General features: G+C 41.4%; 1 protein-coding gene across 4 annotated transcripts in view; it reads right to left on the bottom strand.

Moving 5' to 3' along the window:
• Positions 1-18,504, bottom strand: part of SLC35A5 (solute carrier family 35 member A5) — a 712,931-nt gene that overhangs the window by 354,145 nt on the left and 340,282 nt on the right. For all 4 annotated transcript variants that reach the window (XM_044072367.1, XM_044072365.1, XM_044072366.1 and 1 more), the window contains exon 4: positions 12,337-12,435. In XM_044072367.1, coding sequence (XP_043928302.1) covers positions 12,337-12,435 — 99 coding nt within the window. The remainder of the gene's footprint in view (positions 1-12,336; positions 12,436-18,504) is intronic.

Genomic DNA, 18,504 nt, shown 5'->3' with positions numbered 1-18,504 from the left:
TGGCCAACCGTGAGTCCTTGGCAAAGTGTGAAAGAGGAACTTGTAACCTTTTAAAATCACGTCCAATACCCATCTGTCCTGGGTAATATGAGTCCAATTTCTGTAAAAAAGAGACAGTTTTCCTCCGAGAGGGGCGTCCAGGTGAAGGGGTCCTTAAGCCCAACCGAGAGAGTCATTGAGTTTGCTTTCTTTGAGATTGGGATCTGTCTTCTCCCCTTCTAGGTGAAGAAGCAGTCCATTGTCTAGATCTGTAAGAGGTCTGGCCTTGACCACGACCTCTGGAGCGTCTATATCTTCCCCTTTGAGGCCTGTCAGTCGTGGGAAAGGACCAATTTTTAGAGGGCCAATTCCTGGAAAATCTAGGAGGCTGAACTTGCAAGAAATCTTTTACAGTATGCATGGATTTTGCCTTTTCTTCCATCTTTTTAATAACTTCCTCAGCCTTAGAACCAAAAAGAACATCTTGTTGAACAGGGCATCTAATAACTTAGCCTTAACCTGTTCAGGTAAACTTTGTTCACGAAGCCAGGCATGTCTCCTAATCACAGTACCAGAGGCAGCAGCCCTGCAAGAAGCATCCAAAGCATCAAAACCACAATGTAAGCTATGCTTGTTAACCTGTTCAGTAGCATGCAAAACATCCTGAAGTTCCTTATCCTCTGCACAAGCAGGATGGAAGCAAGCTTTTGCTTTAAAACAGACAAAAGAAATTGCTGATATTTAAACATATGAAACTGGCAATTTAAAGCCCTTACAGACAGGGTAGCAGAAGTATATACCTTTTTACCCCACCTGTCTAAAGCACGAGAATCCTTCTCAGAGGGAATAGGACTTTTAGAAGTAGCAACCTTAGCAGCCTTAGAGCCCTGAGAAATAGTTTCAGGATCTGCAGAAGGGTTTTCAAATAAAAATAAATGAGAGTCAGGAACCCTATAAAATCTATCAGGCTTAGAAGGAGCAGGAGGCATGGAATCAGGATTCAAATTAGCCTCAGAAAAAGCATCATCTACAATGTCCAAGACAGGAGGGATAGCCAAAGGCCTATGCTGAGGAAGAAGAAGAAATTCTCTAAGCCTCTTTTTGGAAGCAGAATATTCCTGTCCTTCCCAATGAAAATGTTCCCTCATCTCATGCAAGGTTTCCCCAAAAGAAAAATCCTCAGGCGGAGAGGCCGAGGGCAAAGAATCCTCAGCATCCGAATCCTCATAAGGGAAAGGAATAGTCCTGATCAGAGGAAGAAACAGAAGATACAGAAGCCTGGTCAGAGGAATCCAGAGTAACATCCTGTGAGGCCTTTTCTCAGGAGGGTGAGAACCCCTAATCATTGTAAGCAAATCTTCAGCCATCCTCAATAATTGTTTTGTGTCTTGGGAGTGGATTCAGAAGCAGCTTGAGCTGAAACCTTAGACTTAGTAGGAGTCTTTGTCTTTGCCTTTGAAATAGTGATATGAGTAGGCCTGAAAACCCCCTCAGAAGCCGGTACCTGCACAGCGGTTCGGACCCATCTGAAGGAGCGTCCGAAGGTCCTGCAGCAGTTAAAATAGTGGGCCTTGATGGCTCCCCATGGGAGTCCGTATCGCCATCGGTTCAGAAGTGGCGGCGACAGGGGCTGCAAAGCGCCTCACTGACTACAGCCGAACCGGACGCTGGCTCCAGCTGCGAGTCCTGTTTGGACCTCGGAGGCCTGTCTTTGTCTTTGCGCTTCTTTTGAACTCCGGTAGTGTCCGACGACATTCTGTAATTGAAGCGTCTGCCAAAATAATTTAAAGCCCAATCGTACCTGCGCTTGATAGTACGAGAGTTGAACCTGGCACAGAACCGACAACAAGAAACGTCGTGGTCAGGGCCTAAGCAAGGTAGACAGTAAGGTGGAAATCTTTATGAGGTATTTGTTTCCCACACGCTATACAATTATTAACTTTTCTGACATCGGAGGAACAAGAAAAAGATTCCCCAACGGGGTACTTAGCTTTGAGAAGAGAAGTAAGAACTTCGGACCGACAACAACCAAATACGCTGTTCGAAAATCGCCAACCAACATTTTGCGAGCTGCTTTCCACCGCACGGCAAGAAAGACTGGAGAAGATGGCGTCGGCTGAGGGCTATGTACCAAGGCGTACTGACGTCAGGATACTAGCTTATACAGCCGACGCCGGACCCAGACTTTGGGATTCTGGCCGACCTCAGGCTGTCTGCCGGCAGGAGCACCCTACAGTTATGACTGCAACAGTGAAACACGAAGAACATCTGGAATCTCTCTCGGAAGGCAATGGATTTTTGGCAATGGAGGCCTTAACTCCCTTGGGGCCCTGTGAGATGGTTTATGGGTCAGCAGCATGGCTTTTGTAAAGAAATTGGTGAGAGTCAGGAACCCTGTAGTACCTGTCAGGCTTAACTGGAGCTGGAGGTAGAGAGTCCGGGTTAAGGCAGGCCTCCGAGTAAACATCATCTAGGATGTCCAAGACAGGAGGTATAGCCAGAGGCCTATGCTGAGGTAACAAGAGAAATTCCCTGAGCCTTTTCTTGGAATCTGAATAATCCTGGCCTTCCCACTGAAAGTGTTCCCTTAAGGTATGCAAAGTTTCCCCAAATGAGTAATCCTCGGGGGGGATACAGAAGGGATGGACTCCTCCACGTCAGAGTCTTCAAAAGGGGAGTAAGAATGTTCCTCATCATCAGAGTGCCCTGAAATAATGGAGCCCTGATCAGAGGAGGGGGAATCTTCCTCCACTCTGGGCCTTTTGTCTGGTGGGGGCTGAGAGCCTCTGATTAGAGTAATTAAATCCTCAGCCATTTTAAGCATCTGTTTCTTAGGCATGGGGCCTGGAGATGGGCCCTGTGTAGCCGGTCTCTTAGGGTGCATGGTTGCTTTAGACTTTGTGAAAGCCTTGATGGAGAAAGAAGAGGAAGGTCGGAAGACACCTTGAGTGGAGGTGGACCTGTCCACATTCTGAGTTTCAATGCCAAGAGTGGCTTCGGTATCTGTAGTCGGGGTGTGGGCCGAGGAGCCTGCGACCTCGGGCACAGGAGACACTGTCAAAGAAGTGTCATTGGTAGTCAGGGGCTGCGTAGGCACCTCACTGAGAACTGGACCACGTGTAGTCGGCTTTGGAGTGGTGTTGGTAGAGGCCGCGGACCTCGTGTGTCGTCGTCCTTGTCTGCGTTTTAGACAAAACCGAGTCGGAGTATCCGACGATATAGTATAGTTAAATGCTTTCCCAAAATAATGCTGGGCGAACTCGACGCTAATAGTGCGTTGTTGAATGTAGCACAAAGCGACAGACCGAGATGTCGTGGTCTGGGCCTAAACAAGGTATACAGAGGAATGGAAATCCTTGCGGTATTTGCTTCCCACAAGAAATACAATTATTAACTTTGTCTGACATCTGTCTGAGGCAAGAAAAGTTTCCCCAACGGGGTACTTAGCTTTTAAGAAGACTTCGGTTTCCAATTTTCGTGATTTCAGGACCTGGCAGACCGGCACTTGCGAACTGCTTCTGCTTCGGGCACCACCCGGCAAGAAAGACTGAAGAAAATGGCGTCAGCTGGTTCCTTTATACCCCTGTCGCACTGACGTCAGGGAAGAAGCGATGCCGGACCTAGACTTTGGAATTCGGCCGACCGAGGACCCGCCTGACGGCAGGAGAACCCATCTGTTATGATTGCAGCTGTATGCACGATGAACATCACTCTGACACAAGTACTTTATATTTGTCATTTTGTGTGACCCACTCATGTACTACTGACTTAAAGCTACCCAGTGCAACTATCCCAAGCTGTGGTCATACCTTGTGTTGACCCACACTAACAAGGAGGTTTCCTTTCTGACAGAACCCTATTTAGAGGGAGGCTTCCAATTCTTAGGGGGTAGGTTTCTTGGGGTTCTTTCTGCCATACTCCTCTAAGTGAGACATTTTGTGGCTCACAGTGGCATTTTTCTTGTAAGTTCTACCTATCTCTGATATGTTGGGTCTTTGTCATAGGAGGGCATGTAACTGTGCTACAAGGGAAATGCCTCTACCTCCAAGGTGATGTGGTGCTCTTTTGTCAGCCTTACTTCAGAGCAGTATCGCTCACGACCCTGTCACCACCATTGGGATGTATGAAATAACCACATCCCAGAAAGCTCTACTGCCTCCCTCACGAAAAAGGCATTCATCTTTCTTCCTCCATCCTGCCACCTCCAACAGGTGCATAACATGCTAATTCAACTTAACTCACCAGTGTCATAGTTAGGGCTTGTCCACTTATGCCAGTGGAGTCGCCCAAGTACACACCAGTTGTCTAATATGTTTTATTTATTTGTGTTTTTTTTTTTTTTTTTGAGCTTATGGCTTCAGGGTAGGGAAGAAAATAGTGTGCCGAATTACTGTCAAGTAAAAGTATGGCTTTTTTATTTAGGCTTTGCACTTTTTAAAGTACTGGTACAGGAAAGAACTATGCATTTACTCTTTGTAATGTTTTTACAGTTTTGTGATTTGCTGTTTATTTTTGGGGATGCGAGTTATAAATATTATTTTCTTGATTTTTGTTTAATTGTATTAAGAAAAAAATTAGACTGGTAAGTGTCCCATTGCAATGCATTTTGATCAAGTGGGCATCTAATTTAACTGAGGGACATACTTTTTAATTTTTTTGGGGGGTTTAAAGATAATTCAGTATAGATGGGCAAATAGTTCTATTATGGATTTTGAGGCAAGAGTTTTCAAGGGATGAGACATCTGGTTTAGATATACTCGAAAGACAGTTTTATCCGTCAGCTTGGTGGTAGGTCTGACACAATGAATGGTAACTACTACTTAAATCATACTGCAGATTTGGTCCACTACTTATTGTGGCTTGTGTGCAAATGATAATGGAGGATTGAATAAGAAAGTCATTTGTTGAAATACAGGGTGGGTTATAGTGGTGTTTTTGTGTTTGGTGCAGTCATCATTTTAGAAGATATTTAAAATACTTATTTTTAGGGTCCAACATTAACATATTGTGAATACGGGTAGTGGAGAAAATATGTTTATGATTTTATTTTTTTGTATTTTATTTTATGCTTTGAGTGTTCTTTTCTGTGTTTCTAGTTCCTGTAGTGTTTTCAAAGGGATGTATGTGTTAATGTCCTCCTTTCATCTGGGAATTCTCTTTCCCCTCAGTTCTTTGTAGCAAGTTATGATATGGCCAGGACGGTGCTTTCATTTCTATTTTGAGTTATGATATGATTTCCATTTTGCTTGCTCTTTTCCTTGTGCTTCTTGTTAACTATCCATTCTTTCTTTGACTTTGTAGGATATTTTGTTTGATCGGTTTACAATTTAATGACATCAGAATTCTACCCAATTAATTTGCATTTTTATGACAGCAACACTATCTTGTGCTGCTATATCCCTCTCTATAGTCTGATAGAGCTGTATGTTATATTGCTTTTGTAGGGGATTGTAGCAGTCATTTTTTCTTTCACTTTAGGCTTTTAGGCTTTTTTGGTTTCTTTTTAGAAAGTTGTTTTAGTGGTCGCTTTGAATTTTGCACTTGGCTCAGTTCTGGGTTCAATTGATATGGCTTATTGCTTTGGAGTAGAGGTATGTTTTTTAATTTATTAAACTGTAGTTTGTACTGTAGTGTTGGTGGTGGTTTATGGCATAAATAGGTCAGGATACCTTTATGAGATGGGCACAGGATGGTGATAAAATCCACGTATCACTGGCATGTCTTCCTGAAACTGGGGGACCATCCTTATCATATTCTCAACTAGCAGGAAGCTTGATAAATTATAGAAGAAAAGGGTTGTGTTGCAGAGGCTTCTCATTCTGAAAGAAGGCTTACCTAGAAATCAAAGACCTAGTTCTTAGACTGTGAACCCTGTCTCAAGGACCTTGGCAAGACCTCAGACTATAAGAACTATCCCAGAGTTCAGAGTCTGGGGCCTGGAACTTCGACTAATAGAGGGGCCTTCTTCCACCTTGGGGGTCTCTGCATTCTCCTTCTCATGTCAGACACATTTTTGGTGGACTAGTGAATTTCATGTGGGCTCTTTTATTCAAATGGCAACTATTTTGTTTAAGCAGAACACTTTGTGTTTGAACAATGCAAGATCCCAGCTGATTGTGAACAACCACTTCCTGATGACTTCTATTTTTTTGTCAGATCGAGTCCTTACAATATTTCATGGATGAAGGATTCTTTCTTGTTTGCACATTATCATAGTTAAGTTGTTGGATGGAATGGGAATGTGTCCTTCTTCTATGAGGTAGCATTCTAAATGCGGTTTAAGCAACTCTGATGAAATCAGAAGATTTGTTTGTAGCCTGCAGCCTATCAAAATCTGAGCAGATGACAATCCCAGTGGCTGTAGGGAAGTATTCTGGGTTTCCAATGATGTAAAGGCCTGCAGGTATTCTGGGCCAGTGGTAATGTGACAGAATTCCCATTCCAAAGCAAATCCCTGCAATTCTGAATTAGTAAATTGTGAATGATTGGCAGAAATAACAGCTTTGGATATCACACGTTTGACAAAATTATTTTATGATACTAATCATAGTTCTTCCAGAGTTAGAAAGAACTTATTTAATTTTGATGACCACGGAAGTCCACTGGGCCAAGAAGAGCCCGTTTTCAGAGGAGGCCCAGAGAGATAAACTACATTTCACATGTTAACAAAAGGACACAGTTCATACAGCTAATTAAACATTTACAGATAAACTCCATGATATTTGCAATTGGCTTGTCACTATGTTACAAAAATGAAAAGACATAATTCAATACAGAAATTTCAACATTTACATAAAGTGTAAACTTGAGGGAAAGCATTTTTATTATTTAGGTTCCTAACAACGAACGATACTACACTGATTTTTCACATACTGCAATCTGTAGCCTGAGTAGACTGACATTGCCTAAACAGGCACTATGGTATGGAGAAAGTCTTAGGGTGCAGAAGTCCTAATGAGATAAATGCAGCCCATCCTTGTCAAAACACAGTATTAGCAGCACAGATGTGTGTGTGACATTAGGGACATATATATTTTCTGTGGCTCTAGCATTGCCCAGTTTAGGAACAGGAGACCCAAACTCTTTAGGGGGAGGAGAAGTCAAGGGCATAGAAACGGTTGACAGTGTTGATGCATCTCCCCTGGGAATTCTCCCACTAATGTAGTGCATGTAAAGAGACAGAAGACCCACCACACTGCATGGCAGCAGTCTTTGTGCTTCCACCTGAGATGGTGTATATGGTTAGATCCATTGCTTAGACAGTTGATTGCAAGGTACTAATTCAGGCTATTAGGAATGCTGCCACTCCTACCTCCATTCAACCACCCAAGTAACCATGCAAACAGCCAAAAAGAAATCCAAAGTAAACATATTACTGTGTATATTTCAAGAAATTGATATACTGGTCTAAACTATGGAATGATGTGTGGTTTCTTTTATTTTTTTTTTTTTTAGCATCTAATGCCTGAGAAAGTGCTAGTCAAAAGCCACAAGTAAAGAAACATATGAAGGAAGAGTTTTAGTGGCACACCATGACTGATTATTTTGATGTCTATTGTCATGATGGAAGAACACTCTTACTGGAATAGTTGTTACTCCTGGAGGTCCATGTCAGAGTCCTGAAAAGGATTTAGTAATTTGTATGTGGTTTTGGATAAAGCTATTGTGGCTCTTAAAAGGGCTTTTGTAGTCTTGAGGAAGACTGTATTGGCTATTATAAGAGCCTTTGTGGTGTGGAGAGGTTGAAATTTCAGTGGAGGCTCAGAGACCAACCTCTACAGTTAAATGTCGATTGTCATGCAAATCTGACTATCTGACTTAGCCAAGCTGGAAATGTGAGAGTCTGGCTCATTGAAGGAGGGGAGATAGGAGGAGAAACTTGGTCAGGAATTGCAACTGACAAAACTGGTCTTTGTAAAAATCTTTTTTATCTCAGTAATTTGCAGACACTTTTGCAAGCTTTTTTCAGAAAATGTGTAGTACATCAGTAGGAACAACACTTGTAAAACTCAATGCAGACCAGTCAATGACACATGATCTACAGACTCTCAAACTAGGCAGTTTTTTTCAGGTTTTCCATTTAAGTAAATGGAAGTTTAATCTGACAACAAATGGTAGGGCTACTTTTTCTCACAATCAGGGCGGTCATGCTGCATTTTGGGACAGATTTAGCTTTCCAAAGGAAAAAAGTCTCATCAGGATGTCTGCCCCCATGAGGGCAGACAAGGATAAAAAAATAAATAAAATTAGCAATGAATACTTATTTTGTGGCAAGCAGATTTGAGAGGTGCAGAAATTCATGACTAGATAAAAAAAAAAATGTTTTTTCATCATTTGCCCGTAGTGGTCCTTTAAAGACATTACAAGGAAAGTGCTGGAGGGATAGGTTCCTGACCCAGAGAGTCTCCAGACTCTGGAATAGACTGCCATATATGTCAAGCAGAGCGCCTCTTTGGCTCTCTTCAAAAGGAACCTTGATAACTGGATGGGAGATAGGAAATTCACCCCGGGGATCACGTCAGTCGCCCTGCTAGACAGGGGTCCAGGGAAGTAAATACTGTGGGAAGAAGTAGCCAGGGAATTGTTATGACTAGGCTTGCATAGGCCCTAGGGCCGATAGCCTAGTACCAACCTATGAACCTATGGGACTGCAGTTGCTTGGTATCTACTTCTCTGAAGTACAGGGCAACATTAAGGGACTCTGGCTAACAAAGTTCGCAGATGACTACAAACTAGGAACCATTATTGAATCCCCAGATGATGTGGGCATTCTACAAAACGGCCTTACAGAAACAGATGCTTGGTGCCAGAGCCATGGGCTCAAGCATAATGCCAAGAAATGTATAGTTATCCCCTTTGGGAAAAAACATGTATAATGAATTACCACATAGGTGGCAGTACACTAAACACCAAAAGTGTGATGAGAGACTTAAGGACACAGGTGGACAGTGGTCTCACCTTCGATAACCACATCACCACAACATTCAGAAAATCCTATGTGGCACACCTCATCATTAAGGGCTTTTAATCCAGAAAAAAAGGAGGTCATTGTCACACTGTACTCATCCCTCATTAGACCCATTATAGAGTACAACGCCCCCTTTGGTATGTACCTCACATGACATCTGCAACAGCTGGAAAGGCTGCAGAAATAACTCACTAAAAGAATCACAGGCCTAAAGCAGATGCCCTATGTTGACTGTCTAAAAAAACTCCAGCTATACTCTGTGGCATATCATCTACTCAGAGGCGATCTCTGCTTAACATACAAGGCCATGTCAAACCCTGAGCTGTTGGACATGCTCCACTTAAAGAAATCCCAATCCCTCAGAGCCACACTCTCCAGGGATCTAAACCTTGTCATCACAATGAACAAAACATGCTGGAGGGATAGGTTTCTGACCCAGAGACTCCCCATACTCTGGAAGAGACTGCCCATACATGTCAAGCAGAGCACCTCCTTGGCCCTCTTCAAAAGGAACCTTGACGACTGGATGGGAGATAGGAAATTCACCCCGGGGATCACGTCAGTCACCCTGCTAGACAGAGGTCCAGGGAAGTAAATATTGTGGGCAGAAATATCCAGGGAATTGTTATGGCTAGGCTTGTATAGGCCCTAGGGCCAATAGCCTAGTACCAACCTATGAACCTATTCCAGTTTGGGGATAAGCAAACTAATTAATTATGCTCTGCTAATTAATTATGCTCTGCTAGCTCTGCAGGTAAGCAATTCTGAGGTGGTTTAACAAGCTTTAAACCGAGTTAACATTGTACCTCATTTACTACTTACATGGTATTTAAATAAATTATAGTTGTGTAAGAACTTACTTTAACAGCAGGTGCCCTACTGGTCACTACTGAAGTATTCCAATACAGATAACTATTGTCAATCAGTATACCAAAGCCAAAGCCTTCCAAACAGTCACACGTCTGATGTATGACCTAAGCCTGTGGACATATGGGTACATAAACAGACATATGAACCTAACATCCTCAGACTATCTTGCCACCAGTCCAAACCTCCTTAAAAGAACCTCCACTCCCATTGCATAATTTGTCTTGGGACTGAAAAAGACTATAGAAGTTGTCAGATGTGTCAGCCATTTGTACCAACAATCCTATGTAACGTCTCTCTCCCCTTGACAAATACTTACTTAGAAACCCGGTGCCAAAAGTGTCTCGCCCAATACAAAATGGTGGAACCCTTGACATCTGACTTCCCACTCGCACCTAAAAAAGAATTTCAAAAGGCCTAAACCTGAACCGTTGTACAAGTTTAAAAGTAATTAGTTCAAGGCTTAAAAAAAAAAACAAAAAAAAACAAAAAAGAGAGTCTGTCTACCTATAAACTCAAATCCACCTTCACCCCCAAAAAAAGGAAATGTACTCCATCACCTAGTAAATGAATACTCCTTCACCAGAATAAACTTCAGTGAGTAAGTACTACGACTCAAGAACAGTTGCATCATATGAAATCTTCACGAAAGTACATCACTGGATACCCAATTCAAGAAAGAAGGTCAGTAAAAGGATCACTAAAAATTAAATTAAAAAATGTTAATTTGTTAACTTCTACTTTATGCAGTTCAGGGTCATGAGGAACTGGAGTCTATCCAAGAACGTAATTAATGTAGAAGAAAAAATGCACTCCTGAAAGGGATGCAGGTCCACTACATGATTAGAATGCAAACACCATGTGCAACTTAAAGGACTGACAATTCAACTTATGACACACCTTTGGGATGTAGGAGAAAACCACAGTGCAAAGTAAAAACTCAGACACACAAAGGAAGGGCAGGTTGGATTCCCAAAATAGTGAAAACTGAAGTATTATCATTTACAACAGTGTCAGATTATTGTGAAATGAAATTAATGCTGGAAATATCAAAAGCAATAACAATTAAACAAATTAATTAATGTGCAATGCAGACCACCTGAAGTATATACCCCAACTCCAAAACTGCAGTGAATTTTACATTATGGTATAACCTTTTTAAAACTTGTACAGACTGTGGACTTAGTGTAGTTAGTCTTGGGTGATGGGGATACTTCATGTATTACATCTGTAATGTTTTACTTGTCTGCAGATAGTGCAATTTACTCTATTACTTTTTTTAATATAATACAACTGCAGGATGCTATCATCCAGGCAGCCACTAAGGCTTTTTTTCCTGATTATGGCCATAACCCCTCTCCTAACCTGCATGCTCACATCTGAGTGCTTATTATGCCTTCCAATGTAGGCTTACACATTTGTGCATGTTCCCCATAAAGACTGCTACAGAAGGCACTTCATGGTGTGGTCCTCTTCTACAGCAGGGGCAAACATTCCTATCAGCCATATCATCTCCTCTCCCTTCAGGATGAGCAATCCTATGTCAGTCAGTTGCTTACTCCAAACCTCCAATACATAGCTCCACCAACTGCCAAGCTGCTAACTGATCCCACGTTATCCGAGTCACAGTCATGGCTTCAACCATCCAGGCCACAGAACCAAGTGCTAATTTACTCTATTACTTCAAATTTCAGTGCTTTGAGAAATAAATAATTTGGATAAAATTTTATGGCATTCTTTGTCTTTGTATCATTTCTTACAATAGATACCACAAAAAAACATGTAGGTCTTAATCCGCAATGTCACAGCAATGGAATTAAGCCACTGAACCATAAAATCCCATGGAAAATGTACCAGCATTGCCCAGCAGTGCATAAACAAACTTGTTTATTCTGCCAACAGTTTATGGCACAAAGGCATGGATGGGTTTCCTGACATATGCATAACTACACTACCTCTGTACAGATAAGGAAAGGGCAGGGTTCAACTTAAAGACAAATGTCAGCAAATACATCAGGCAGCCCATGCAGCTGACAATACTTTACAAAGGAGAAGCTCAACCTACTAAATGTGGTCAGCTTTATCACATAATGAAGTAATCACACAGCCTGAAATTAATCTGAAATGAATGAGGAAAAATAAATGTCACTGACCAACTACAAATCACCAAAGTAACAGGCCAAGTTTGTAAAAGCAGGGTAAGGAGGGATTTTATTTATTTTATTAACCAGGCAAAATGCTATCCCAATAATGAAAAAACATTTTCCAACAAGATCTGTCCAAGGGCATTCACAACACTGGTTTGCAAAGTATCCTATCGACATTATGAAAACAGAATTGTGATTACACTAATATTAACATGACTGAGGAAGCAAAACACTTTTAACCACAAAGTGCACTTCATACTTACAATACAGTCCTCCTTACTACAGTTAAAGCCACAAATCATACTGGATTTTCCTGCAAGTTATTACCGAAAATCAAAACTAATCAGAATCCTGCATATTAAATACAAAGCTTACCCTGTATCATGACCCTCACGGCCAGTACTGCACAAACAACCAGCTTCACGGCTTCTGCACATAGATTCACTGTGGCAGGCTGGTACTCATACTTGTTCTCTGTTAAAAAAAACAAAAAAAAAACATGAGACTTGAAACTCACAAAGTTGCCTTTTATTCTTCAAGTTACTTAAAGAAGGCTAGTAGAAAGCATTTAGAACATGGTGTGAAGAAAAAAATATGTATAATTATTCTTCAATGAAATTTTATTTGGTGTAGAAAATCTTCGTGTGTGTTATCAATAGCCTACAGGGAACCATCTTAAGACAAGTCACTATTTTTATGAATTGACTCAACTGTTTGTTTTGCCCACCTCCCATTACAACACAAACATTAGTATTTAAAATTCCATGACTGTATAAACAAGTTAGCCTTGCATTTTCTGACATCTTACCAGAAGAACACCACAAGTATTTTGTGCGAGTAAGAGAACCACACATGTATTTTGTGTGAGCGTGTATATCTGGGTGCGCTCAAAATGATCTAATGCTGTAAATATCAACATTCAAAACATCAACACAAAAATATCTGAATACAAAATATCTACAAAAACTAAGCATATCCCAAACCAAAGTATTTATAGGGGAGTAAGCCCACCCCACACCCCTACTACCCCTGATAATTATATATACCAACTTTGAGGTTGCACAATAGTATTTAAAGGGCGTATGCCATTCCCTTGTATAACACTGACTTTGTCAATAGTTTGTATTAATATTTTGACTACTGATACTACGATGTTGATACTACGATGCTTAGATCATGAGTGCACTCATATTATATGCTACACAATCACATGCATAGACACACATACATAAAGTCAAAGACAGTGTGAGTCAGAAGAATGTCGAAGCTGAAAAACAAGACCTACAAAACAGTGGTGCAACCAGTACTACTGTATGGTGCAGAAACCTGGGCACTGAACTCAGAACAGATGGGGAAGCCAGAAGTGATGGAAATGAAACATCCGAGATGGGTGACAGGAAGCACACATAAGCCAGATGAAGAGAGGAGGCCATTAGAGCAAAAGCCAAAGTAGCTCCAATTGCAGAAAAGGTCAAAGAGAACAGATTATTATGATTCAGGCACACATGCAATAAAGCAGAAGACAGTTTGGTGATGGTGACTTGGGAGAGACAAAAGATGACAAGAGGAAGTGGGGATGTCCAGCAAAGAGATGGACCTGTGACAGTTGGGCATTACTACTGAAGAAGGTAGAAGAGTGGCAAATAATTGGGAATGATGGCAACAGCTGATGTGACATCCCAACCCCATGCAGAAAAATGGGAAAAAGAGGAGTTGATGATAATGAGAAAGGCCTGTTGGATCAAGTCTAGATCTGCTTTCGGGAAAGTAGTACTGGTGCAGTGTGAGTTGCAACTTCTGGATATTGAGGGTGAATCCTACCTTCTGAAAGCAATCCATGGTGATTTGCATGGTTGTCAGAAGTTCTGCTGGTGATGTATAATGGATTAGGCAATCATCCAAGAATGAGAAATTATGGACCCCCTTGGTTCTGCAAAAGGCAACAACTGGTGCCAGACATTTGGTAAACACTAACAGATTAGACAAATAGTAAGGCATAAAAATTGGTACTGCAATCATCCTGCTTGAAAAAGTAGAAATGTCCTGTGTGACTGCAGAATAGGAACATGATGGTCGACACCTTTAAAATCTAGTCACCATCCAGGCTTTCAAGGAGATAAGGGGCACAGGTTTTTGAAGTTTCAACATTTTTGAATTTTGGAACTACCAAGAATCTGTTGAGGAATTGAAAGGTCCAGAACATATCTGCAGGCTCCTTCTCTTCTAAGGACTATTAAGAGGCAAGTGGGATTTTGACGCTGGCTCCACTGCAGGAACTGACTGGATAGAGCCCTGATGCAACAGGTCTTCCAAGAGAGGTGAAATCAATTCTTTTTATAGTTTCTGAACAGCGGGAATGCCATGAAAGGGTCGGAATTTCCAAAACTGAGGGGAGCAGCCCTTTTTGTTAATATACGCTACCCATTTGTTTTGGGTGATCTTGTCTCAGTCTTTGAAGGAGGTGAGCTTTCCACTCAAGAAGGGGGGGACTGGGGTGAGATTTGAGGGGAGAGCAGAGAGGTGCAAAGCATAGTCACAGCTACTCCCTGGAAGGGGCTGGGTCTTAAGACACCTCCAGGTCGGGAAAGGTGGTCAGTTTGCCACTTTCTTTGATGGTTCACAGGTTTCATGACCAGGGAAGCTGAGGTGCATGTCTTCTTGCCAAATTGGTCTAGGAGTCTACTTTTCCCCATCGTTTGGAAAAGGGTTATTAGACACATGCCCAGATGATCCCCTGGAAGATTCAGGAGACACCAAAGCTGGATCTGCCACTGGGTTTTTACAGGGATGCCTGTGGGACTCAAGTATCTCATAAAAGTGATCAGGCTTCATTGAGGAGGGGGAAAGGAATGAAGCTGTAAGACTAAGTCTACAAACACGTCATCCAAGACTTCATACACTGGAGGTATAACCAAGGGCAGTGGGACTCAGTAGCTTTCTATAGTTAGCTTGTGCCTGAGAGAACTCCCTAGACTCACAACTCAAGGATTCCTTCATCCTATGAAAGACATCCCAAAAGGAAAGTCTTCAGGGGGTGAAGCTGAGGATAAAGTGTCTTCCAATCCAAAACACTCAAACTGCTGGGGGGTGGTGCCCTACATAGGCAAGTTCCTCTTCATCCCCTGACTCCAAGGAATCTGCATCTCCCTGTGAAGTTGTGTCCCTTTTTCCCCTTCCAGGGTGAGGTCCCTAGCACTGGTTCCTTTTCCAGGGTGGGTTGCCCACACTTCATTAAGTCTTGCTCCAGCCTGACTAGGTCTTGAGGTGAAACCTTGAAATGAGGAGGCAAGTGCCTTGGGCAATGTTGGATGAGAGAAACCTACCTGCCTTTTAGGTTAGGGTGCCTGGTCTTCAGGAAGGATAAGGTCTGAGATCGCAGGTGAACAGCTCTGACCTCAATCCACTTCCCCAAGATTCCAAAGTAATTCCTCCCAAACTATTACCAAGGTAATAACACCCTCACGGTCTGATACCAGAAGCTTCATGTCAGAAGCAGTGGCCCGTTGAGTGGCTTTGGACCCAACAGATGGTCTGATGTTGGGTGAGGACTGGGGCGAAGTCATGGAAGTCTCTGAGGGGTATGCACCCGAGGACTTGGACCTAACAGGTGATGGACCAGGGGGCTGCATTGAAGCCAGAGTTGGCGATCTCTACACAAAATGGAGAACTGGACGCAGAGATGTCTTTGCCCTCATGCACATCCTTCACCTTTGGGCATTTGCCCAGGGAACCAGTGTATGCCATAGTATGTGAAAGCCTGGCCATACCTAATTCTAAGTGCTGTTGGAGGGATTTGGTCCCAAGTTTAATTGTTTTGTTGTTGAACCTAGTGCAAAAGGGGCAGTTGGGCACATCATGCTGAGGACCTGAACTGAACAGGCAATTGCAGTGAAGTCTTTGTGGGAGAGTTTTTCCCCCACACAAAAGGTAGTTCATTTTTTAACACTAACATCCAACATAAAAAAAGAACTATTAAGATAAAGATCCCCAACAGGGTACTAAACTGAATACTCTTGTATTTCAAGATGTCTGATGGACTGCCAAAGCTCATAAATGCGGTCTTATGCATCAAACTACAAAGGAAGAAAGGCCCAATGATGGTGCCAGCTGAAGAACCTTTATACCACTGATGTCCTGACATCTAACAGCAAATGATGTCTGACAGTGTTGAGATGATAAATGACTGTGGCATTCAGGCTGACCCGGGCATCTGCATGGCAGGAAGACCCCAAGACTTAGTACTTCAACACTGACTATGAAATATTTCCAGGATATAAAACGTGGAAAATAAAAACTGGTCAAGCAAAAATTATGGAATGTAAAAGTAGTTCCACTAGATATTCTTCTGAGTAATATGTCTGGAAATAATTGGGACTGCCTTACACATGAGAAATTATGAGACAGTGGGGCTGAAACACATAGTTAGACTTGAGTTACAATCTTTGAGACATTGCTGCATTAGTATTTGCTATAGAAAATAAATGTGTTTCAGTTGAAATTGACATTTATAAAACTCTGAGAAGATATGAATATCACAAGCAATTTGGACACGTTTCTACTGACAATACAAAAGTTGCAGGCTCCCTCAGGCAATACAATCCTGGCAGTGCATTTATTTTACAGAAAATTATTAACACTTGCGAAATGTATACATACCATGCAGGAAGTACTTAGCTGGCTATACTCAACCACTGTCAAAAAAATATAACTAAATTGTTGCCAATGACTTGCATGAGCTATAGCCAAATGTAAACTGACATCATAGACTTAAATAAGCTAAAGTCAAAGTACTATACCTTCATATACCTAATTATTTACCCTTTTCAGTGCAAGAAACATTTTGACCTCAAAGAAACTCTAAGAAATTGTATCTAATCATGGATAAGTACTCACGGTCATCTCAAATGGTCAAGAAAGGAAGTTTCACAACAAAATAAGATGGCAAAGAAACAGATCAGCTACTGTTTTGTAGTTTCTGATGCTCACTTTTTGTGCACGCATGTAGTGCTGACAGTGCAGTGATTCACATTTAAATCTAATATTCCTAAATTAGATAACCCATTTTTTAAAATAAAAAAAAATGTTTGTATAATAATGGTTTAGCTAGAATGACATTGTTGCTTTCACTGAACTTTTTCCTTGGTGATTTTGACTTTAGTTATTTGAAAAGGTGGCAGTCCTGTACAATAAAGTGGGGCATTTCCTACTGAACCTTAAGAGTATGGAGAACAAACCATACCAGACTACTGCAAACAAAATTAATTTTACTTCATTACCAAAATAAAAGACTGTTACAGAACTTTAGTTGTTTTTACTGAATTATATTATTTTAATACATTCCTAGCATAGCATCTAGCTTTTTGCAATATTTTGAGGAAAGCTAAAAAAACATATTTTCCTCTTAAAATATCAAGACATTTATAATTTTTCATGTTATTCTGCAGGACATTGCTGCCTATGAAAAAGGGACATGCTTATAACCCTGTTTAATGGATACACTAACGTGAAAGCCTGGGGCTCTGTCTATGGACCTATTCCCACGTTATCCTTAAGGTGATGCCACTAACAGATAAAGAAAATGTAAGTGTGTATGTAGGTAAGTGGGTATGTGTGAGGAGCACAGCAGTGATCGTCCTGAAGCATAAACTAGCAGAAACTGCTGTTCAAAGACCAAAGACAGTGAAAATGGATATGCAGACAGTACACCCTGACCAAGCTGGATTTATTCCAGGGAGACAAGACAAGGACTAATATAATCAGGACATTTCTGTTAACAGAATAACCACAAAAACAGTCAAAAAAAGACTGTTGGCAGTAAGTGTCAATGCTGAGAAAGCCTTTGATAGACCGATTTGAGACCATCTGTACAGGGTTCAGGGCATACTTAAGATTTCCCAATAAATTAATTCAACTGTTGGGAAACGTATACAGACTCTAGGGCCAGAGGGAAAGTGAATGTGGAGTTGTGTGAAGAATTTTCCTTGTAGAGTGTTACCCAGCAGGGTTGCCCACTCTCTCCATTGTTATTTGTGTTACATTTAGAGCAAGTGGACAGTTATTTACATAATTGTGTGATAACGGGATATAAATCGGGGATGACATAGCACAAACCAGCACAATATGCTGATAACTTCCAGCATATTAAACAGATCCGGAGAGAGATCTGGCCCAGTTGGTGTGCATATTATCTAACTTAGGGTGAATTTTCAGGATTTAAGATTAGTGTATCTTAGACAAAGACCACTGCAGTAAATTACACTGGTGGGGAAGGAAGAAACTGGTATATCTGGGGATTCATCTGACTACTACGGTCAAAGGCACAGTAATAAATACACATCAAAAACTGCTCGAGACACATAAGAAATTGCTGACAATGGAACAAATTAGTACTGAATTTTGGCCAGCAGGTTAGAGCAATTCAAATGATGATCCTCCTACAAGTACTGTATATTGTTCCTGCAATACCCTATTGGGAGATAAAACAGTCTTGTAAAATTAAAATAAATTGTTGCAAGAATAATATGGTAAGTGCCCAAAGCTAGA

Source organism: Protopterus annectens, chromosome 5.part0 (genome assembly GCF_019279795.1).
Source record: "Protopterus annectens isolate FY-2018-M chromosome 5.part0, PAN1.0, whole genome shotgun sequence".
NCBI classification, from domain to species: Eukaryota; Metazoa; Chordata; order Ceratodontiformes; family Protopteridae; genus Protopterus; species Protopterus annectens.
The sequence above is the reverse complement of the archived record's forward strand: the minus strand, read 5'-3'. Positions and strand labels throughout refer to the sequence as shown.